Raw genomic sequence first — 24,670 nt, 5'->3', positions numbered from 1 at the left:
TCTGGAGACTGAGCCCTACGAGGAAATGCTGAGGGCCTTGGGAATGTTCAGTTTGGAGAAGAGGAGATTGAGGGGGGATATGATTGCTCTCTTTAAATATTTGAAAGGCTGTCATTTGGAGGAGGGCAGGGAGCTGTTCCAGTTGGCAGCAGAGGACCCGAAGCGATGGGCTTAAATTACATGCACAAAGGTACCGGCTGGATATTAGGAAAAACTTTTTCAGGGTCAGAGTAGTTCAAAAGTGGAATCAGCTGCCTAGGGAGGTGGTGAGCTCCCCCTCACTGGCAGTTTTCAAGAAGAGGCTGGATGAATACTTGTCAGAGATGCTTTAGGCTGATCCTGCATTGGGGAGGGGGTTGGACTAGATGTTCTGTATGGCCCCTTCCAACTCTATGATTCTATGAGAATGTTAAAAAGAAGAAACCTTAACTTACTGCAATTGATTATGAATTCTTCAGTGATATAAGACCAGTGGATTGTGTATTATGTAGTATTATGTTATTATGGATATGTGTTAGCTGGTGGTGGTGTTTTATATTGATTTTTTAAAAAAAATCAAACAAATGTACTTTAATAACATGAAATATGTATCATTTAGCATGAGATATACTATTTGGTATATATGACGTTTACAGGTATGCCTTTGCTTTATGAAAGGAAATTGCAAATTATACTAAGTGTAGGGGATAGAATGGAAAGCCGCTTAACCTAATAATACGCAAGTAGACTTTAGTTCTTGCCAGTAGGGAAGATGGAAAGCAAATGTTTAAAATAGAAAATATCAACATTTTGGTAAACAAAAATATTTTATTATCTTTGCTTGGGAACTATATTTAGAGTTTAGCATTCTCATGGAAAAACAGAACTTTTAACATAATTAAGAACTAGCAGTACATATGGAAATTCAGTTGTATATTATACAGAGTTCATTATTCCCTCACCATACACAATGACTGTCATAGCAACAGCACAGTCAGAATTAGCTATCCTTTTTATTAGGTTTATAGGCTGCTCCATCCTGTAAAAAATAGCCTTTTAAAATGAAAGCTCAGCTCTACTTTTATTTCTCTGAACAGGATCAGTGTGTGGAAAGATCCACGGCTTTTTATCCTGAATTTGTATTCATAGACTTCAGAAAATGTGCAAAGTCACTATGAGGATATCAACTGTGCCCCCCACTCCCCTCTTGGTTATATTGTGGTTGGGAAGAAAGGAGGGGGCTGCCGTCTTGAGACTCTGATTATATTTGTATTGCTGTTCTGGTTTTTAAATGTATTTAAATGGTTTATTTTTGTACTATTTATATTACTGTAAGCCATCCTGAGCCCGCTTGCAGGGAGAGCGGGCTAAAAATCGAATGAATGGATGAATGAAAGAAAGAAAGGGAAGATTTGTACAAGTTTGAAAGAAGCTTCCTCTTCTCTTTTACGTGTTTGTTTGGGTGGTGATGGGGTGTGTGTGTTATTTTCAAATATTAATATCTGATCCCAAGAATTCAACTTGTTCAGTAATTCAGTCAAATGCAGCAGCAGTGCATTTATCTAATGTTACATTTTTGAGTCTTGGATTTTTTAGATACTTGTAGCAGTGTAAACTGACCATGTAATAATTTTTTTAAAAGCTGTTTTTAAACGAGCTTTTTACATGCCATTTTGTAAGAGAAATTACGTAAGATTCCTCCCTCCCCCATTTTCCCAAAGTTTTGAATTTTTCATTTCAGGCCTTGGAGGAAATCAGGGAGAAAGATGGGCAGATTTGTAGTTTTCCTGGAGGCTTCCCCACAGGCCTTTGTCTATATATCTCATTTGAACGTGGCTCCAGAGTGTGGATTTAAAAAATCCTCATAACGGGGCCAAGTACAGAAAGGGGAGGCATTTCTGCAAACATTGAGGAGCAACTAGCTTTGCAGGAAAATCTTACATTAATTAAGTTGGACTAAAATGCTCATATATCACAAGAGTACTTCATGAGATCTAGACAGCCGTTGTGAATTGCCTACGTAATCTGAAATGGCTACTGCGTTAGTTTGAAACTTCACATGAGTTAGTGGGAAGAAGGAGCAGGTAGGCAGGAAGGGCAAGAAACATTGAAGGGGGGGGCACCACCTGAGTGGACGGAGAGAGAAAAGAAAATTGAAGCAAAAAGGGTGGATGGAAGTTGGATTCTATAGTTAAGGGAACAGGCGGAGCTTGACCATCAAGATCTTTCACACCTACCCCTACCCAGCCTTCTAGGTGCCACATGTCTTTGCCCATAGAATATTATGCCTGATTCTCCCTCTTCAGCCTCCCACGCTATGTGGCACTTTGTAAATAAGGGTCCCCTAACACTCAGCAGCAAGTTTTCAGCTTCCATGTGAACTGGGGGTGGGTGGGGAGGCATGAACGATTCTGTGGTATGAACTCCTTTTGCCCATACAGCTGTAGGATCCAGCGCTCTCATATTTTGGGCATAGATGCAGAGGAGTTAGCCGTGTTAAGGCTGTAGTAGCAAAATCGAAAAGAGTCCAGTAGCACCTTTAAGACTAACCAACTTTATTGTAGCATAAGCTTTCGAGAATCGCAGTTCTCTTCGTCAGATGCATCTGATGAAGAGAATTGTGATTCTCGAAATATTTTGGGCAGACCCTTTTAGGTCAAGAGCCTTACAAAAATAGAATATATCCAGTGCCTACATGTTCTATGTTGAGGAATTTTGTTGTAGATAATATTTGTAACTGAAATACGTAAATTAGCACTAGACGTGAGGCTCTTTGCATATTTTCAGAATGGTCGTCATTTGCTGAACAAAGTGTCCATCCATGCTGCGGATCGCTGGTCTTCGTGTGTTGCAGTCGTCAGGTCGCTCACATAGCCCACCTGCTGAGTTGTAGAGCTTTTGCTGCTTTTTGGAAGGGCCTGGCTGCTGTTGGTGTGCACTCACAGAACGCGAGGGTGCTGTGCTTCCTGCCTCACTTTATACACACAACAAACACACTGTGTAGCAGCAGAGCGGCGAGGTGAGGTTGCTAACTGGTGAAAAGGATTCTTTTTTAGTACAAACAGTTCAGAGACCTTATGAAAGCTCTCCTTTGGCTTTTCTCTCTTCCTCCATATGGTACAGCTTTGCTCAATTCCTGTTCCTTATCAACCCACCAATGCTGTGTGATGCCTGTAATCCAGAGCCCCTTCCACCAATGAGATCATTAACTCTGCCTCCTCCTCCTCCTGTACCATGAATGTGATTTCGTTTGATTTTCTGTCACATGCTTGCACATTGATGGGTCAGGAAAGGTTGAAACCTACAAGTTTTGGAGTTTTTTACAACCTGACCCTGAATCTTTGTGAAACATCGGACTAGAATCTATGGTATTGTAGGCGTAGATTAGAGTAGCCTTGAGTCGATTGTTACAGAAAGTACTTCTTTAGCATTTGAACTGAAATGCATTGGGTGGGAAATTCTATTATTATTATTTTTTTTGCAACTAGTACTAAGGGCTTGTCTAGTTTGAGAGTCCATGCGGGATTGAAATTGATTTAGATGCTGACTTGCAGCATCTATGCAGTAAGTGTCTGGGCATTTGAGTTAGCACTACAAGCAAGTGTGTTTGTTTAATTCACTTCCTTGTCCTCTGAAGAGGGTCCTGTAGTTCTGGTACAAAATGGATGGCATCTGAATTACTACTACACTAGACCATCATCATTATAATGTGTTGCCTGAGTTCACCTATCTCTGTGCTTTTCCTTCCCTTGCTCTTCCTATTATCTGATTCTGACTGGCATTGGTAACAGCATAGTAGGTAAAACTATTTGCGGCTAGGTTTTTGTATATGCATGTGCTTTTTTTAAATAAAGGGATGATTACTTTATCCCATTAATGATATTCAAACTTTGTATTTACAGAGAATCCTTTCCATATGTACTCATCTGCCAAATAACCCCTTCCACATCTACAAAAGAACTCTTAATATGTTCCAGAGGAATGTGGGGCCTAATATATTCAATTTACTTGGAGGCCCAGCCTGTGCCTTATGCTTATCTTTCCACGTGAGAGCGTCTTGTAGACCAAATTCAATGTCTTTCTGTGGTGCGGAGGAAAATTGTTCTTTAGAGAAACTCCCAAGGGACTGAAGGTGAAGGACAAAGTTTTCCCCTCCGTTTTATTTTGCAAAGAAAAGCAGACTTTTGATTTAAATAAAATATTTTTTTAAATTACAGAAATGTTGATTTTTACCCACCCTGCAAAAAGGTAAATGTGACAAACTGCTTCTCAAAGCAAATATTTCCGCTATGAGGCAAAATAATTTGGAGGTTGACAGTGACAGCCCACTAGCGTTAAAAGTCCCATTGTTTCTGGGTGCATTTTTGACAAGCTGTGAGCTACAATAAATTCTTAGGCAGATGAGTGCAAAGTTTTTGTAGCAGATCTAAGCATAACAACGTAGTGTTTTTGTAGGGGAGAGAGGACCTAGTCAGTGAAGGACATGGATACTATATTCTGTTTGGTCATCTTCTAATGGCAGTATCATTTTGTTTCGAATCAGGACCAAGAGAGACGAACCCCTTTGCATGCAGCTGCATTCTTGGGAGAATCTCCAATTGTTGAACTCCTAATACTATCAGGTAAGAAGTATAGATGTGCACACTTTAACAGGCCAATGGTCTCGTATGTTTTGAAAGCACAAGACCTTCATATTAAGAAAGGGCTTTATAGGGCAAATCTTCTCCATAATGAAGAAAAGAATCTATTGGGAAAATGGCCGGCCCCTGCAGCCTGGGACTCGGGGAACGGAGGGGAGACTGCGACTGGGCCGTGGCTAGCCCAGCTCAGGAAGCGCATTTGCAGCGCGTCACGCCCTGCAGAGTCTGTACATCCTTTCCTAAAGGAGCTGGTGGCTGTCTGGCTCAGGCTTGTTATAAAGAGAGCCAAATTGTTGTGGGAGCTGGAGATGAGAAAAAGGATTATATGTTGGACATGAGTGTGTAGCCCCTGTAGCTTTAGAGCGCTGGATTTAAATCTGGTAGATCTGAACTCAAATCCTTCCTTGGCATTATCCTCTGCAAAGTCCCCATACCTCATCTTCTCTTTGAAATCATTTAAAAAGAAGAGTTCTAATCTGTGATTGGAATGGTTGCAATCAAGAATGCTATAGTTAGGAGATTCCTGCTAGTAATGTTATTATTGCTAGTCATGATCCTGGACCGGCAAAGATTTATGGAAACGTTCTGATTGCATTTGGTGAGGCTATTTTAAAGCTGACAGTTCTCTCTGCTGTAACTCTTTCTGTGTGGGATGCAAAGCAGAGTCAGGTTTCTGGACAGTGAAGCCAGAGCAGATGGTTCTCACTGTGCGTGCGCTAAACTTTCCCAAATTAATGACAATGGCAGAAGATAGGGCTTAATAATTTTTAACTGAGTTTTAGTTTTTGCAGACTGTTCTGTCTACACCTAATCAATTTTTATTTTTTCATTTTAAAAAATGAGTGACAGCTGGCACGGTGAGTAGCATATTTGCTATGGGAGGGCAAACCCTCCTCCTTCTTTCCAAAATGATGCTCAGGCAAAGCTCCTGCCTGGCATGTTGCTACTACAGTAGTGTGCTGGGAAGACTGTTGAAGGCTGCTGCTCTGTACTGAAGAGCCAGTCCCGTGAATCAGTTTTTCTTTTCAGTTCCACAGACAGGGTGCACTTATCTATCGAGTAGTAACTGAAGTGTTGCATTGGTATATATTCCCAATAGGCATAAAAGCAGCTGTGGCAAGGGGGGGGAGGGTTAATTGGGAAGGGAAAGACATGCGGGGGGTGAAGATTCAGAAGTTCACCTCCTCATTCAAATGGCAGCCTTGGTGGCTGCTTTGTACAAAAGAGAAAACATGACTAAAAAGAATAACACTGAGATGGTAAGGAGATCCTAATGAATAAGTGGAACGAGGGAGAAATAGCGTACTACTATTTTTTTTTTAATTTTTAACAAGGCCGTGAAATGGAATGGATTTATTAGTAACTCTCCAAATGTTGAATGTCCTTCTCAAAACATTTGGTCGACTCTGTCAGCTATGTGGGATCTAGTTCATACTTCCTATTCTTTTTGGGCAGGTGCTAACGTTAATGCAAAGGATACACTTTGGCTAACCCCGTTACACCGTGCTGCAGCTTCTCGCAATGAGGTATGTACTCATCCATTTCCTTTGACCTACTGGCATTCTCTCTGTTAAAGTGACAAGGCCAAGCCCACCTGGTGGACTTTAGGCTTCACATATTCATGGTGTACCTGCCTTGGGTCATACTGAAAGCTAATAAACTTGAGCAGTTGAATTAACAACGTTATGACAAGCGTTATCTGAATATACTCATTGCAGTACATCTGTGGAGCCAGTATGTGATGTTTCTCAGCTCCAGGAGCTTTATTATAACTCTGTAAGTTCCATTGATTGGGCATGTTTGATTAAAATGGGAGGCATGTTTCAGTTTTGGTCCAAGAAAGAATGTCTTCCTCTTGTGTTTTATGCTTGCAAGGAGGCAAGCAAAGAGCAGTTGCTCATGCAGACAACTTAGGGTAGCCTTTGAATTAAGAAGAGTAATTCTGATCTAGTCCTACCTGATGTGAAGACCTGGTGGAATTACCTACCTTGTCAGAGGTTGATTGGAAGGAAATTATTCTGAAACAGTAGGTCATACACAAATGTAGTGGGCAGTTTGGGCTCTTAGCAGCTTTTAGCATTTTTATTTTTCACAGCTCTGGTACACAGTTTTGGGAATTAGTGGCTTTAAAGTATCCTCCGAGTATCATTCAGTATTTCTTTGTACAGTTGCTCTGGGTCCCAGAGTAGCTAACCCAGCATGGTTGGCACAATATCAGAACAGCATTTTCACATGCTAGATATAATTTGTGTCTAATGGTTGATTTTTTTGTTTTATTAGAATACATTATATTTTTGTAATGGAAATTTCACTGAAATTGCAGATTTTGTCAGGATGAGCTACAGAATTTTTTTTCTTTGTATTACTGAAATGAATCCACAAACAGGCCAGCCTGTGCATTTACATGATCCTGTATTAGCTATTTGTGATCTAAATGGGGTGGAAATGAGTTTTTTTTTAAAAAAAAGCCTCCCTGCCTGGCTACCTGGAAATAATTTTTTCTAAAGAAATGGAGTCTAGCCCTGATGGTTCAGGCTGAAGGTACTTATTGTTTAGCATTCTGTTTGCCACAGTGGCCGATCAGATGTCTCCAGGTGACTAAGCAAGTGGTACTAAGCCTGAGTAGACACTGAAAATATCCTCATTTGGCATTTATTCTTCAGAATCTGGGACTTGGGGAGGGTAGTAGGTTCTGAAATTTCTGCAGATTTTTACTTTTTTTTCTTTGTTGTCTCTGCATCACATTAATAGTATTTGAGGATTTGCGGACTATGCTTGGAGAAACCCCTGGCACTAAGCTTAAAAGGATTTTTCAGTGTTGGCTCCACCCTCTAGGATGGGGTCCCCAACATGTTGCCCATTGACACTTTTCCTGGCATCCACCAAATGTTTTTAGACAATGGGTGGAACCAAGTGGGGCTTTTGCCATGCAGGGTTTCTGATTGGCCACTCCACCAATTAGGGGTGTGCATAATGGAGAAACTGAGCTGAAAATACACACAGAACTTGTTGGGTTGGCTTGTTAAAGCAGCTTCCGGACGTTGAACCAATATCATGAAGATATTGGCTCAGTACACCCACCCAAGAAGATGGTAGCTGAAAGTCCCAATGGGTGGCTGTCAACGGCTAGTACGCATTTTTATGCTTGATGAAAACAACTGGGAGTTATGGCACATGAGTACACTCTTGCCAAAGGGCATTGAAACGAGACTTTGAGCTAGCATCTCATTGGGTGGGCGCTTACTGAGTCGGACCATCAGTATCTTCATGAACCCTTCGTAATGGACTGCGTATGTGTGGAGGGAGGAGTGCAACAAGTCTGCAGTCCTTGGCTCACTCACTCAGTCCTGCAGGTGTAAATTGTTTGGTAATTAGTACAAGGAGAATTCGGCTATGGAGGGTCGACCAACTGCTAACGAGCTGAAGAGGCTTATCTTATCTCAAGGACACCAGGAGCTGAGAGTATGAAAGGAGCTTGTTCCCAGGGAGGCTTCTTAGCAAGAAAAGGGGGGAGTGTGGAGGAAGGAATTTTCCTAGCAAGAGGCTTGTACAGACAGGAAGCCTCTGAACCAAAGTTTCAAAAAAGATGGCTTCTGTATAAATTAGAACATGGCATTTTTCTTCACACCCCTGGAACCAAAATGGAAATTTTCTTGGTGCACACCCCTGCCGCCAGTCTGTCTTGAGACTGAGCCTTCAACTTCATGGCATAAGCCCTCTTCACCACCTCAGAACCAAGGATCCCCTTCTGCGCAAGCCCTGTTTCAGCAGCCATCTCAAGACCAAGCATCTGCCCGAATACCTCAGCCTCCATCAGCCTCCCCATTTCCAATCCAGGAAACTCGACCAGCACTTTGGTTCCAATAGAAGCTCGTCAGTGGGCAGCAACACCCATTTCTCAACTACCCCTGCCTACTCATAGTCCCAAAATTGATCCACACAATCCCCCTTCCCTTGGGGGTTGGACAATGATTACTCCAGCTCTGAATATTCAGATAGAGCTTCCAACTTTTCTCTGACCTTCTTCTTGTCAGACCCTACTTTAGTTTCATTCTCTTAAAATCTGAAGCTCTACTCAGAGCAGCTTTAGCATATGGACCATGCATTGGGCATTCAACAGCCATTCCTACCAATTAAGTAACTGGTCTTCTGCCATAGATCTGCAGCTCAATCCATGGGCCTTTGTTCTGATCCTTGCCGTCAGAAACAGCAATCCTGGTGTCACTCACACCAAGACTGTCTGTCGCTAGAGATGGGCACGAACAGAAAAAAGAAACCCGAACATGATGTTCATTGTTCGTTGCCATCCACGAACAGGGACTCATGAACAACCATGAACATGGCCCTGTTCATGAACATGTTCGTCGTGGTTGGCTGTTCGTGGGGCCAGCAGGCTCTCCTCCATCATCATCCAAGTTTGGTCAAGATCCCTACTGCACCACTCCCAGAAACCTGACCTGAGCAGGCACCAGGAAAGGTACCAATAATAAATAATAGCTTGTCCCTAGAGCCTGGCAGCAGCCCTGGGACTTGAAGGGGTAGATCCCTATCTCACCACACACAAAGAAAATTCAAGCTCCAATGCACTCTATCAAAATGCCAACAGCAACTGTCTCTCCCTCTCCACTGTCTGTAAACTAAGCTAGAGCTGGGAGCCCCCCTCCCCCCTGCTCTTTGCTCCCTTGTAACAAATTTGGAGCTCCACACTTGAAAGGAAGACCTGCCTGTCAAGCTAAATTGGGCTTCGATTGGGGTTTCCAGGGCAACAGCAGGAGTTCAGATAGAGTTCAGACAATCCCTGCCTAAGTTGCCAAGGGAACTGATTGCAGGTACCAGACTGTCTGGCTTGACGAACAGCAACAAACAACAGCAAACGAGGCTTGCAACGACCACCTGTATGTTTAGAATGGGACCTCACAAACAGCTTGTTCCGAACAGCAGATTGGGCTGTTCATGGCTTTTTTTGTTCGTATTGCTGTTCATGCCCATCTCTATTTGTCGCTCCATGACTTATTCTAAGAAGGCTTTCTCCAAGCCCCCTTCTTTGTCCTTGCATTCTAAGTCAGCTGTATCTTCTGACTGTAGCCTTTGACTCCCCACACCCCGCCCTCACTTACCTGAGCAGCGGGGGGACGCACACTTTCCTTGTGCACTCCTCTGCGGCGTGCCTCTGTGCGCTGCAGCCGCCAGGATGGGGCCCATTTTGGCCCGGATCAGAGCTGCTGTGGAGCGCAGGAGTGCTCCTGCGCTCTGCAGTGTTCAAAACTGGCCCGATCCATGGCAAGCCGGGCCCGTTTTTAGCAGCTCCACAGCACCCAAAATGGGCCCGTTTTGGCACAGATTGGGCCCATTTTTGAGGCGCCGCAGAGTGCAGAAACGCTCCTGCACTCTGCAGTGCCTCAAAAACGGGCCTGATCCGCGGCAGAACGGCCCATTTCTGGTGCTGCAGAGCGCAGGAGTACTCTGCAGCGCCCGAAAATAGGCCTGCCCAGGGGGCCGCGTGATGATGTCACTCCTGAAGTGATGTCCTTGTGCCTGTGGGGGCACGCGTGCGTGCTCTGCGCACGCTCACCCTCCTCTCCCCAAAGGTAAGTGCCAGGCCCCTGTCCCCCACCGGGAGGTTGAGGGGGCCTGGCAACCCTAGCCACCACAGAGAATGCACATGCACAGGCAACTGTTGCTTTTCCCCATGTGCAAGGTGGCACATGCAGAAGGCCCTGTTCAAATGAGTGACGCTTCCATGGCAGAGCATAAAGAGAGAAGCGATCTTATCGATATGCTGGACCAAGGCCATGAAGAACTTTGTATGTGATAGGCAATATCTTGAATTAAATCCAGTAACTAATAGACAGCCAGTAGAGTAACAGCAAAATGGGAGTAATATGTATGCTTCTCCTAACTCCGGCTAATAAATGACCTGCAGTGTTCTACAACAACGAGTTTCAGAGTTACCTTAAAGGGGAGATCTATGTATAGTGTGTTACAGTAGTCAAGTCTTGATTTTACCATGGCATGGATCCAGGTGGCCAGATTGGTCATGTTTACGTAAGGACCCATCTTCCAGGCTAGACTGAGGTTGTAGAAATCATTTTTTGCAGCTGCCTTAACTTGTTTTTCTAGCAGTAGTGTTGGACCTAGTATAACATCTAGTCTCTTAACTGAGTCTGCACGGGTCAGATTACCCTTCTGGGGGGAATACAATGTCCTTCAAGATCTCTGCTTTCCCAGTGAGCATCATTTTTGTCTTGTTTACATTCAGTTTCAATTTGCTTGCTTCCAGCCATTTGACCATAGCTGTTAGGCAGCAACCCAAGATTTGTATTGTATCCCGTGGTGTTTTGGATAGTGAAATATAGAGCTGTTTGTCATCTCCATATTGCTAGATCCCAGTTTCAGGGCCACGAACGATTTCTTCTAAAGGCTTTCCATAGAGGTTGAATTACAGGGAAGATAAGATTGCACCCTGTGGAATCCCGCAAGATGATTCCAACTCTGGAGATAGCTGGTCTCCAACAGCAGCCCTTTGAATCTGTTCTGTGAGAACAGAACAAGGCACTTCCCTCAATATCCACTTCTGCTTCCAAACACCTCAACAAGATGGTCTAGTCTACTGTATCAAATGCTGCAGATTGAGGAGCAACAAAGACGCATGGCCTTTGTCTGCATTCGGGTGGAGATCATCAACTAAAGCCGCCAGAGCTCTCTGTCCCATAGCCTGGCCTGAATCCATGCTGAAATGGGTACAAAGCACCAGATTTATCCAAGAAGACCTGGAGTTGGTCAGCTACTGCTCTCTCAATCACTGGCCAGAAAGGTCAGATTGGCGACAGTGATAATTGGCACTGTCATTTTTGTCGAGGAATAGTTTTTTAAATAGCAGGCAGATAACCACCTCTTTGAGTGGTCAAGGAAAGGTCCCCTGAGTTAGAGACTGATTTCTGGTGGATCTCAAGGGTTCATTATATGGCCCTAACTGCTAATATGGGCAAGGATCCAGCACACAAGTAGTGACCTTCATTGATGCCAGGATCTTATCAACATCCATCATTGTGACTGGGTCAAAGTATTCCATACATGAGCCAGATGGTGTTTGAACCATTTCTTTCACCTAGCCTGTATTACAGCTGGTATCTAGGTTAGAACATATTTGTGCTGTTTGATTGGCAAAAACTTTGCAAAGCCATCACAGCTAATTGTTTGTTCTTGAGACTGTAAAGGTTCAGATCTGGGAGTCAGAAGATGTCGATATGTTGATGCTCATGAACTAATGGATGCAGTGGCAGCACCTAAGAAGATGTGGAACGCAGGATTCTTTTACATATTTTCCCCTCTGCCCGCCTCTCCAGGGTCATCGTCACGGTCTTGAGAGAGATGGCCAAATGCATTCTAATAGTAGCCTTTCGGCTATGCCGGACCTGGTTTTCATCCCACCTTTGCCTGTCTGAAGGGAACATTCTCCATCTTTTGGAATGTAGGAACCTCTTATCTCAGGACTGTGGTCACAAACTGCAACCAGATGTCACCAAACTGAGACTCGCTGCACAGAGAATCTATCCAACTATTATTCCACTGCACTATTCCATATCCTCCTGAATTGCAAGAAGCTGTCAACTGGTCATTCTTATGCCAGAGTCGAAATGCTTCTGCTTTTCTGATACCCTGTTAACCGTCCATTCATTCCATTTGGGAGTCCCTAATGTTCTTGTGCGACCAGGGTTTCATGGTATCCTCATTGTGTGTGCATCTCATTACTGTCCCACCACTCTGCTGTTGTGGGGGCCTCTGCTTATTCTCATCCAGCATTAAAACAGTTTTTCAACGGCTTGTTGAGACTTTAGCCTCCAGTTCCAAAAACTCTTCCTCTTTGAGACCTTCAGTTGGTCTTGTTGTGTAGTTGATGAAATTCCCCTTTGTACCTATGGCCTCCTGTAAACTCCATTGGCTGTTGTTAAAGACAGCCTTTCTTGTAGCTATAGCCTGCTTGTCTCACAAATGAACTCTGTGCCCTTTGAGCTGACCCACCTTACCTCCAGTTTCTTCTGGACAAGGTGATCATACATCCTGATTGTACCTTCCTTTCACAGTACTTGGCTCTTTTCTGTGGTTTTAAAAAATCCTTCTATAGAAGCTGAAAGAGTGCTGCATTCCCTTCATGTCTGGTAGGCTCTTGCTTTCTACATGAGCAGAACAGCTGCTTTTTTAAAAAGATCATCAGTTCTTCTGTCATGGTGGCAAACACAAAGGATTCAGAATTTCTACTACCCATATAAGCAAGTGGACATCTTCCTGCATCTCTCTCGGCTACCAGCTGGCAAATCATCAACTGCCATGGCAAATTCTTAAACATTTGCGCAAGACATACCCATTCCAGATGTTGGCGAAGCAGCAACCTGGTCACAGTCACTATGTCTTAGTCATTTGAGCTCAAAGGGAAGCAACTTTTAGTCAAGCAGTGCTAAACATTTTGTTCAAGGAAGGCATACCTGTTTCCATCTCCAGGTAAGTCAGCTTGCCAGTCTTATCAGTGTGATGCACAGAGACCATGAAGGAGAACAGGTTCTTAGAGTGATCATTTGTGCAGTCACATGACCTGCTCACCTTCCCCTTAACAGATGCTTGACTTTTTTCTTCTATGTATTTGGGAAGAAGAACTAAGCTGGAAGTGTGCTTCTGCCCTCTCTAAGCATGCACGCTGCTCCTAGAGGGTGGAGCCAGCATCAGAAAGTCCTTTTAGGCTTAGCTCTGAAAGTTCTTCTGAACTGATTCTGCACATGCTCTAATCTCTTCAGCACAGGTGACCATTGGAAGCTATGGAGTTGGATGTCATAAATATGCAGATGACACCCAACTCTGTATCTCACTATCCAGGTCCCCACAGGATGCAGTGGAAATCTTAGATTGCTGCCTGACAGCAGTGGTGAAATGGCTGAAAAACAGCAAATTGAAATTGAACCCAGACAAGACTGAAGTGATGCTTGTTGGGAAGGCAGAGAGGACATTGTACTCCCCACTTTCGATGGAGTTCGTCTGACCCTTGCAGACTCAGTTAAGAGTTTAGGGGTTATACTGGATCCAGTGTTATTACTAGAAAAACAAGTTAAGGCACTGGCAAAAGATGCTTTCTACAACCTCACTCTGGCCTGGAAGATTGCTCCTTATCTTGACACTGCTGACCTGGCCACTTGGATTCATGCTATGGTAACATCAAGGCTTGACTATTGTAATGCTCTATACATTGGTCTCCCATCTAAGTTAACTAGGAGGCTCTAATTAGTGCAAAATGCTGCAGCTCGATTGTTACCAGGAGCGAGCAGGAGCATGAACATTTCCATCCTACAGTCGCTCCACTGGCTACCCATCATTTACCTTGCTCAGTTATTACATACAAAGTTCTTCATGGCTTTGGTCCGGCATACCTATGGGACCGCCTCCCCCTCCCTATGTTCCTCCACGGCAGCTTCGCTCATCTGAACAGGGTCTCCTGCAGGTGCTAGGCTGCACGCAGGTGAAGTCAGCAGCAGCCCGTACAAGAGCTTTCTCTGTGGTGGCCCCTATCCTGTGGAATGACCTGCCTGAGGAAGTCAGAAGAGCCCCCACTCTCCTGGTTTCCCGCAAACGATACAAAACTGAACTATTCAAAAAGGTTTTTTACTCAACTGGGAGGGCTGTATTGTAGGGATGGGGTCTCAGGTGCCTCACTAATGAGTTGGGGATCGTAGACTTCATCACACTTTTTGCCTTATATATTATCTGCTGCTTTAAATACATACTCCTATGTACAACCAGCGCTCCATGTTGTCTAATGTTAGTCCTGGAATTGATTATGTTTTGCTCCAGTATTTTTTCTACTCTGTCTTGGACCCTTGCTAATGCTATGTCTTTTAAACTTGTATCTGTTGACCTTATGGTATTGTATTGAAACGTACTTGATACTGATTGTATTAACCTCATACTGTGTAATCCGCCTTGAGTCTCAGTGAGAAAGGCGGACTATAAATGATGTAAATAAAAATAAGTAAATTAATTAAAAAACAAAAACAAACCCCACCCCACACACATGTGCACATCAGTCAAGACAACTCCGCAAATCGGCTTCTTCTCTAGTACAGCCTTGTTGACAAAGAGTCGTAAAACGCTCCCTCCCCTTCATTGACTATGACCTTCCACCTATATTCCATGAGAGGGGACATTGCATTACAGGTAATCGGGTAAAATACATAAATGGACCTTTAGATACTAACGGTGCTATTGTCAGACCTTGCTGGAATTCTCTGCAAGAGCAGCAAGCAACCTACATGTAACAGTTCTGGAGTACGTGGCCGTGGATCGTGCTGAGGCTGGCCTCCCTGGATGGTGTCCTGCTAGAAGAGCTGCTGTTCTTCCTCACCCGAATCAGTTAACTTGTGCAGTTGCCTTTTCCTGCTGGCCTCACAGCTTCAGGCCATTCCCAACGCTGAGAAACACGACTTAATACTGGCTCAGCTCATTCAACTCTTCGCTCTAAAAAGGCATCAGCATTTTTTTTTTTAATTGCTGGCTGGCTTGCCTTCCCGAGAAGTAAAGCGGAGTGAGTTGTGGGGTCTTACGCTGATGAAAGGGGAAGCCGTGTCCAAAGGTAGGCCAGTGGGCTACGTTTGCCTCCTGCCAACACCTCCGGAATCACTGAAGAGCATAAATTAACTACAAGATCACATAGCTCACTGGCGGCATCACTCCAGAAGTCCCCAGAGAGCCCATCAGAAAAGCAACAGAACAACCAGAGCCCAGACATCAGTTTTGTCAAGATTTACGTATGCAGTATGGACTGTGTTGCTGAAATCAGGCCTGCTGCCATGTTTTAGGAGGGTCTTAGAACTAATGCTCTTCTGCGTTACTTGAGGCGGTGACACCAGAGACTGCTGCTCCCTCACCCTGAATAATCACCACTATTCTTCTACGTTTTGAAGCTTCAACCTGACGTTAAGGCACTTAAAGAATGAAATCTGAGAAAACTTTCTAGCTTCATTTTAGTGCAGAAACTTGACATACTAACGCTAGAATTCAGCACGCATGGTACCTTGGAAGTTTGGGCAAGAGGATACCCTCTCATGTCGTTAACTTTTTTAGCTGCTGTGTAAACTCCAGCGTCTTTATTTAATGCTTTGTAGGCAGCAGTTACCTGTATACCTTCATTCATGGCCACTAATGGACCTTACAGTTACTCGCACCAGTGCTTAGTTTCCCTTGAGTTTTCTTAGGTGGTCTAATTCTTAATGTCATTAAGAGGATGAATAAACGAGGGAATTGATGCCTACATGCCTTAGCCATGTAACCGACCGGCTTAGAGATTTAATGAGGCCACGTGTTTTGCTGTGTCTGACGGACTCACCAAGTATTTCCCCTTTTGGCAGCCATCCTTTAGGTAGGGTTGTCATTTGTTGCCATTGACAGGTAATCAGTGGGGCAGCAGGGGTGGGTGGGTGGACAGGCAAAATGGAGATCTTCCAGCTTCCAAGTCACTTCCGTCTATGTAACTGGAAGTGGTCTTGTGAGATGCTTGAATTTGCTCCAAACTCTGTGGTTTTTATGGTAGAGTTTTGTGCAAATCCTAGAGCATTCTGCAGTGCAATGATGTTGTGGTGTTGGGAGATCACCATTATGTCTCTCCTGCTCCTGGCTGACTTCTCCCAGAGTTGCTAGATTACTGTATGATATTGTCTCTTACCTTGCAAGAGTTCGGTCCTTTTAATGTATCTGGAGCTGGGCTCCTGGTATACTTCCTTCTCCCCAAGCGCTATGAGTCATTACACTTTTAAAATGCCTCTTCTTTCTCTTATAACACAGTCCCATCTCCTCACTCATAATGCTTTATTATTCCTATAAGGTTCCCTCATTATATCTTGTCCTGCTCAGCCAGACTTAAAAGCTAACCCTGAGTTCTGTCCCTTGCAGAAGGCACTTAACCTCCTCCTAAAGCACTCGGCAGATGTCAATGCTCGTGACAAGTATTGGCAAACACCACTGCATGTTGCTGCTGCCAACAGAGCCACCAAGTGTGCTGAGGCCATCATTCCCCTACTCAGTAGCGTCAATGTGGCAGACCGCACTGGCCGCACGGCACTGCACCATGCTGTACACAGCGGGCACATCGAGGTAAGGCAGTATTTGTCTTTGAGGATGCATTCCTTCTCTATAAAAGGAGGATGAGCTGTGAAAAAAGTTACCTATCATGAAAATCATGTTAGCTAAGAGTGTATGTTATTTTGCGCACACATATGTGACAGTACTCAGATGGCTGTTTGTTTCAGAGAGCAGGAACTTGGTCGTGGTATGTGTGGATATTTAGAGGAGACGAGTGACTGTGTGTGTGGGTTAATTGCGTCTCTCTGCTATCTTTTCGCTGCAACCCCACGTACACACGTGTGCACTGTCCACATGCCAGCCTTTTCTGCAGGCTCATTATAAAGAAAATTAGAATAAAAATTCTGAATTTTGTTCCAAAAGATGTCGACATTGAGTATCGAAAATAAGCCTGTTTTGCAAAATGGCAGAATCTGCATAAATTATTCTAGCCAAGAACTTTGAAGGGTGGTTTTTAAGCTCAAGATTCCAGTCCTTTGGTTCAAAATGTGTATATATTACCACTTTCTTATCTAATGGTCAGGAAGAGTTGTGTTGATAGGCTTTTTTGCCTTGCACAGATAAGCTTATTGAGAAATTCAATCTGATGTATTAAAGAGCGGGCTTCTCTTTTGTAGTGAGAATGGTTTGGGGATGAATCCAAAGCTTTCCCTTCGAGCTGCTTCTCTTTAGTTTTCATATTTCTGTGGAGGCAGGATGTACATCTGTGCCCATGCATGCCCTGAGGTGTTCCATCCCAAGAACACAAAAGTGTTGGTTCTCGCAGTGTGACCCAGGACATGGAGTACCATGTAAACTGAGGCTTGTGTTTGGCTGTGGTGTAATCTTTGTCATTGTTTTCTGAGCCTCCTTCTTGTACATCTCTTTCTAGATGGTAAACCTGCTTTTAAATAAAGGGGCCAATCTGAGCACATGCGATAAGAAGGAGAGACAGCCAATACATTGGGCAGCCTTCCTTGGTAAGTTTTCTTTTCCTTCTGCAAGGACTCTGGCTTGTGTTTGTAATGTTTGCATGCCTGGGCCCCTCTAGTTAAGGAGATGCATGTCAAGGCACTGAATACTCTGGAAAAAACACCTAGCAAATAATTCAAAATGCTTGAGGATTGCTGTACCCTGTTGAAGAATCCTTAAATCTCACTTCTACTTTAGGCTGCCACTTTGCAGACTGGGCCAGGAGAAAAGGCAGCTGTGGCTAATCCCCCCTCCCCGTTCTGAGGGTAGGGGTGCCATCTCCACAGAGGTGGGCGTTTTGGGTGGGAAACGCCCGCACATGCGCTCTGGGGAGACAGGTGCCCCTTAGTAGACTTTTTAAACTGTAGAATTCACCGTTTGGTGGGCCTGCGCACGAGCAGTGCTATATGTGCCTGCACAGAAGACCTCAGTGAACAACAGTTACAGGTAAGTGCAACTCTGTTTTCTTCCTTACCTGGATAATTTACTGTGTTTTCACATTTTGTTTCCCCAAAGATGTCTGTTTTAACTGGAACTTGCTTGCCTTATGCCTGCTTCTGATTTTGATGCTGTCCTTAGTTTCAGATTTGGGCAGCGATGGGCAGCCCCTGGTATACATGCCAAACAGTGGCACACCAGACTATTTTTTCCTTGGTTCCCAGTGTCAGTTCTCTTTCCAAGCTGCTGAGGTGTGCCCCTGAGGTGTTGGCAGGGCTGCCACAGAATGGGAAAAAGTGTATGCCAGTCATCACTACCCAGGTCCATGTAGCTGCCAGGCATGGTGAGACCCTGGGGCGTGCTCCCAACATGTCTCACCAAGTGTAACCCTTGGCTTCTCCTCCACCTCCCCTTGTTTGCTGGTGTTCTAGTTTCTCCATAAGTAGATATTGTGAGGTGCTGGTTGGCAATCAGGTCAGAAAGGTTGCCTGCTGCTGGCCTAGGTAACGTGCATCAGTCTTAAATGGAGTAACTTAATTGAACTTAATTGATTACTCAGGGCTACTCCATAGAAATGGTGAAATAGTTGCTTAGGAATATTTTTTGTGTGATGAAGAAGCCCTTTCTACTGCTGGATTGGTCTGGGGCTGAAAGATTCAGTAATGTCTGGCATGTGGAGTAGAATAACAACAACAGCATTCAATTTATATATCGCCCTTCAGGACAACATCCACTCAGAGCGGTTTGCAAAGTATGCCATTATTATCCCCTCAACAAAACACCCTGTGAGGTGGGTGGGGCTGAGAGAGCTCTGAGAGAGCTGAGACTGACCCAAGGTCACCCAGCTGACCTTCAAGAGGAGGAGTTGGGGAATCAGACCCAGCTCTCCAGATTAGAGTCCCACGCTCATAACCATTACACCAAACTGGCTAGAGGAGGCATGTTTTTAGGAGTGCTGCTAAATCAGAATAAGCTGACAGCCATATTCATACCACAGAAACGTATTCTTTTGGTAAGTTTATTGTTGCCAAAGGCCGTTACAATCCATACACATAAACCACTCTAGCAAGTAAACATATGTACAAATATTAAAAGATTAAAATGATCTAGGCAGAAAATACCAGTCAGATAAAACCATTACTATCACTGGAAACAACTCTAGCCTGGATCTTCTTGGCTGCTAAGGCGAACAGAGAAACTCTATAAGAAACAAATGCAGCAGCATCAGACAGGAGACAAAACAACTTCTCCGAGTCTCAAGAGGAGTTTAAACCAATTAAAAACCCTTCTAGGAATTTATTCCTTGGCTCTGCATAAAGTGGGCAGGATAGTAGGCAGTGTGGTAAATCCTTCACAACGTGAGCACCACAAATGCAGTAGCAGAGAGGGCTTGTGGTGTTTTGACACCGCGGCCAGCTAGCAGCGCTGTGGGCGTAGTTGGGAACCGAATTGAGGTAAAGGCTGTTCTGAGGGAGGATGTTGACCAAATCGGGCGCTCTAACATGGCCCTTCCTGAAAAGTTCAAACCATGGGGAGAATTTAGAATAGGAGATCGCCTGCCTATCCATTCTGGCATCACAGTGGAACACCCATTCCCGAATGTTAAAGCCAGCAACCAGGACACCCTGGGAGTCGTCACAGATGGAGTAACATCAAAGGATGTTGTTATAGCTGGCTAGTTGCACAGCCTCATTTTTATGCATAATTTCATAGCATAACCTGTGCAATAGACTGGTATTGTCGTTACGCTCCTTCCTCCAGAAGCAGGGTTAGATGTACCCGGGCTCTGACTGAGGGCAGGCCAAGCTCTGCTCGCGTAAGAGCTGCAGAAGTACCTTTTGGTAAAGCTAAAATTCTGCTTAGGAAATGGTTTTGGATAGATTCCAAAGCTGTAATTAAACAATCTTTCCAACCCCAGACCTCTACACTATAAAGGAGCTGAGGAATAGCCTCACTCAAATATATTTTCAGTGCCGGGTCTATTAGAAAACTGACAGAAACGTATTCAGTACATCAGGTTATATTTGCAGCTATCCGAGTCTGAATGAATGAAATTGACCATAAGATGGAAGAAAAGAAATAATTAACTAGTGAAGAGCAAGGTACAGTAAGAACGAGTCCAGGGCTTGGATATAATAGACTCATATGTTTTGGGCAACATGCATTCAGTCATTTTGCATCCTTCCCACTTATGCAGACAACTAGGAGCACAACTTGTTTGTTGTGAAATTGGTGTTTTCCAGTTGCTCATGCTGCTTGATCTCTTAACCATAGTTAACAGATCGGAGCATGCTGCAGGCTAACATACTGCCTCATTTCCCTGGAACAAATTTCTGCTCCACTTTTAACCATAGTTAAGCAGTCCATCAGTACCAGTGCTATTGCAGTTAATACAAACCAGAGGTCTTAATCAAGCTTTGAAACCATGACTTCAGATCCAGGTTAAGAGAGAACTTTAGTTTGACTTAGCATAATTAATGATGTAATGCTTAATTGTAGTTAACGGAGGAGTGAGCTTCATGCTTGAGAAGAAGGGCTAGGGGGAGGAAGTTCACAGTCCCCTTGTCCAGTCAGTCTCCTGTCTCAACATCAAGAGAACTCAGCATCCAAAATTCTGAATGTCTGCCTTCTGGATGACTTTCCCCATCACCCAAGTATATAGCAGTAGGATTGACAAAGATATTGGTCTTGGCAGCATGAAGACTTAGACAAATCAGTAGGTAATCATTAATCTGGCATCAGTTCACAGGAGTGGCCTTGACAACCTTTTGATACAGCTTTCAGTGTAGAGTGACATGACTGAAAGTGACTCTGTATCAGCAGAAAGAGGAAACAAAGCAAGATAGGAATCAACAGTCCTCTTCAGTTTGCTTACTTGTGTGTCTGTACAATGTTTCTTCCCAGGGCATTTGGAAGTATTAAAGCTGCTGGTGGCCCGAGGAGCGGATGTTACATGCAAGGACAAGAAGGGTTACACACTGCTGCATACAGCGGCAGCCAGTGGCCAGATTGAAGTTGTGAAACACCTGCTAAGGCTTGGAGTTGAGGCAAGTTCCAGTACCAGCTCAGTGGATGCTTCTGTGTGGATAGGCTTCTGCTCAGTCCTGTGCCTTGTAAATGTGTAGAGGCTAGTTAGCAGATACAAAAATCAGTGTCTGGGAACATGGGAAGCTGCTTTGTAATGGATACACAAAGTGCATTAAGCTTCATTATGTGAGAATATCACGTGCATTTGGGACATAGGTGGGCAGATACGCTGTGTAGGGTTGGACAGGGATGCAGCTGGAGTCACGCCCACCCGTGTGTGTTGGCAGAGTGTTACGTGAGAGAGTCACTTTTCAGAATGCCATGGGATGTGGATGTGACCACTTTGGATGTGACCAAGTTCCTTCCATAGGACGTGGTAGGAATCACGCCCCTCCTAAATGTTTTGAAATCTTGAACTTCTGAATGTACATTTGTCCAGAAGAGAGACTTGCATTTATTTACATATGTGCAGCCCCAATCTCTGTTTTATTGTGTGTCTTGCATATTTATTTCTCTGCACTTACTGGCATTTCAGGCTTCATTATTTCCCTGCAAAGTTGCTAGATTCCATATTAAAAGATGGAAGTTCACATTACCCAAGACCCAGCTGCGTAGTGGATTCTGCTCAGAGTACTATTCAGGCTTACACCAGAAGCTAGGTAGCATTGGAGAATATTGTGGTGGCCACTTGAAATTACTCTTAATTGTCAATACTTACATAACTCCAGAGTTACTAGGCTTCTGTGAAATGGTATTGATCTCATAGGGAATGGGGAATGCTGAAATAGCATCTGTTGCTTGGTGGAAAAACTGGGTTAATTAGAATCCTTCAGACACTAAAAATGCCAAATTCTTCCCTGTGCTTAAAATCAAAACAGCAAAAAAACATGAACTGCTCAGTTCTTGGAAATGGAATTGCTCTTGCTTGGTTGGTAGGGATTGGGGGGAGTTATGTGTTGCCCACCTTGTATTGAAAAACGGAGGTGTAAAACTGTGTTCCTTACTGCTTATTTCTGTAGATGCAGCAAAGCCAGGTGCCTTGCATAGGCTGATTTCCATGCATTTCAACAACACATTGAACTCTCTGTTAATTACATATGCCAAGCTACCTGTAGAAATAGAACTTAACTAATTAACATATGCAAAACTGTAAATAATTAGACGTGAACAAGTTTGTCAGTCTATTTGCCATGATAGTTAAATGGAATTTTCTTGCTGGGTGCAAGCATTGGAGGAGGGTTGACTGCATGTATCTGTAGATTTGCCAGTATACTGCCTGCGGTTGACTTCTGGTCCAGTCCTCCTGGGCTGCTGTTATAATATGTTATTTAAAAAGGCAGGCTTTCCCTACCTCAAGGAGTTTGCAATCTAAATTTTGACAAAATCTTAACAGAAGAGAATCTGATTTTTAAAATTATAAGACATAAAAGGAAAACCATGTTGTTGATGACTCACTTTTTATCCCCATGCAAGAGCAGTACACGTGGATAAGAATGGAACCCTCGGCAACATGTTTTGCCTTCCCACTGCCTCCTCAGGGCCTCTGGAGGCCCGGGGAGGGCCAGCGCAGCAGCAGGAAGGCCCAGCCCAGCATGGGAAGTCCTGGTGCGGCAGTGAGAAGGCCCAGCTCAGCTGCCTTTCTGCCTCGAGCTGGCTGGGGCAGCGCAATGGACCCTGGAGTGCTCCTGTGCTCCGCAGCAGCCCAATTTCGACCAATTGGAGGCAGAATTGGGCCTGTTTGGGCTGAAATTTGCCTGTTGTGGAGTGCAGGAGCACTCCAGGGCCCATCGTGCTGCCCCAGCAGCGTTCCTGCAGTCTGGAGCAGGCCAATTTCAGCCCCAAATGGGCTTGGTCGCTAGTCTCCCATAAAATAACCACACAGATTTCTGTTGCATTTCTGAACTTGCACCTTTAGAGGCAATTCATTATTAAAATCATATTTAAGACATTTTTGTCAATAAGTGGTTAGGTAACAATTTTTGTATATTGGTCTTGGTACTGTAATAAAAATGATGACGATGATGATGATGAGACTTTCAATGATAACTAAAAACAATATAGATTCACCCCACTTTAAAAACTGAGAAACTTGTAACAAATCTCCTAACTAGAGTGGGCACGAACCGGGAAAATTCCGAACCATTTGGTTCGTGGTTCGTTGTGTTTCGTGAACCATGAACTTGCCCCAGTTCACGAATCGGCTCGTTCGGTTTGTGAAAACATCACTTCTGGGTCAGCAGAAGGTCTGCAGAGAGCCCACCCCTCCACTCCCCGTTGCCTAAGAAACTGGTTAATTGACACAAGGCTGTCTGAAGTGACGAACCAAAATACGAACCAAATGAACTGGGCTAAAATTCATCACTGTTCGTGAGAAATGAGCTCCCATGAACCACCAGTTTGTGAACCACGAACTGGCCTGGCTCGCGACGAACATTGGTTTGTATTTCGGTTTGTGCCTGCCTCTACTCCTAACCATAACCCTCTTAGAACAATTCTGCCTCACACTGTTTCCTAAAACTTAAATGGAGTGCCTTTTTTTTTGCCAACCCAGACACACGCCATGCTAAACTGAAAGCCACATTGTTTCCCCCTCCATCCTTTCTACGCCCCAGCTTGTTCATGGCACTTTTTTCAAGTCCTGAAATACTTTAGTGGGCAGGTCAAGCAGAGAAAATCAGAAACATTTAGAAGTGTGCATGTGTGAGAGAGAAATGTGCACATTTACTAGGGAGACGACAGTTTCCATGTGAGTGGTTGTGTTATGCAGTGACGGTGCTTAAAGGATAATCTGTAGTCACAGGCAGTGCAGCCTTGGAGTTGCCGTTTCTGGCCTAGCAATTTGCACAGCTCCAGATATCGCACATTCACATGTTTGCTTGTTCTTGTAGATTGATGAACCAAATTCTTTTGGCAACACTGCACTTCACATTGCCTGTTACATGGGCCAGGATGCTGTGGCCAATGAACTGGTCAATTATGGCGCCAACGTCAACCAGCCCAATGAGAAGGGCTTCACCCCCTTGCACTTTGCTGCTGTCTCTACCAACGGGGCCCTGTGCCTGGAACTTCTCGTCAACAACGGAGCCGATGTGAACTTTCAGGTATGGCGGGTAAAGCTGCATACAGGCAGCCTTCTAGTGAAGATGGTGGACACGGTTTATTTCAAAATGCCAGTGAGGTGCTGGGATTGTAGGCAAATTTATATTCTAGGTGGTAGGTTTATATTCACTTGCAAATTTACCTTTATCTTTGCAGAGTAAAGAAGGGAAAAGTCCTTTGCACATGGCTGCCATTCATGGACGGTTTACACGCTCTCAGATTCTCATACAAAATGGTAAGTGGAGCCAGTATGCCTGTGCTTGATATCTTACAGTGTGCCTTTATTCCTCTGCTTCAGTTTGCAGTTCTTTGTTTTTATCCCACAGAGTGATCTTGGGCATGTAGACGTTTAATATGCTGCTGTGTGAATTGTAATGCATTTACATCCATTAACTCTTGCCTATTTTAAACAGTTT

At 44.2% G+C, this 24,670-nt stretch overlaps 1 protein-coding gene across 1 annotated transcript in view; it reads left to right on the top strand.

Moving 5' to 3' along the window:
* The window catches only part of ANKRD52 (ankyrin repeat domain 52), an 83,619-nt gene that overhangs the window by 21,398 nt on the left and 37,551 nt on the right, over positions 1–24,670 (top strand). Inside the window, exons 3-9 of the mRNA XM_054978724.1 lie at positions 4,523–4,601; positions 6,075–6,145; positions 16,551–16,751; positions 17,611–17,698; positions 21,033–21,175; positions 24,044–24,256; positions 24,411–24,489. Coding sequence (XP_054834699.1) covers positions 4,523–4,601; positions 6,075–6,145; positions 16,551–16,751; positions 17,611–17,698; positions 21,033–21,175; positions 24,044–24,256; positions 24,411–24,489 — 874 coding nt within the window. The remainder of the gene's footprint in view (positions 1–4,522; positions 4,602–6,074; positions 6,146–16,550; positions 16,752–17,610; positions 17,699–21,032; positions 21,176–24,043; positions 24,257–24,410; positions 24,490–24,670) is intronic.

The sequence above is a fragment of the Eublepharis macularius genome, chromosome 4 (assembly GCF_028583425.1).
Source record: "Eublepharis macularius isolate TG4126 chromosome 4, MPM_Emac_v1.0, whole genome shotgun sequence".
NCBI lineage: Eukaryota > Metazoa > Chordata > Lepidosauria > Squamata > Eublepharidae > Eublepharis > Eublepharis macularius.
This window is presented reverse-complemented; position numbering and strand designations above follow the sequence as displayed.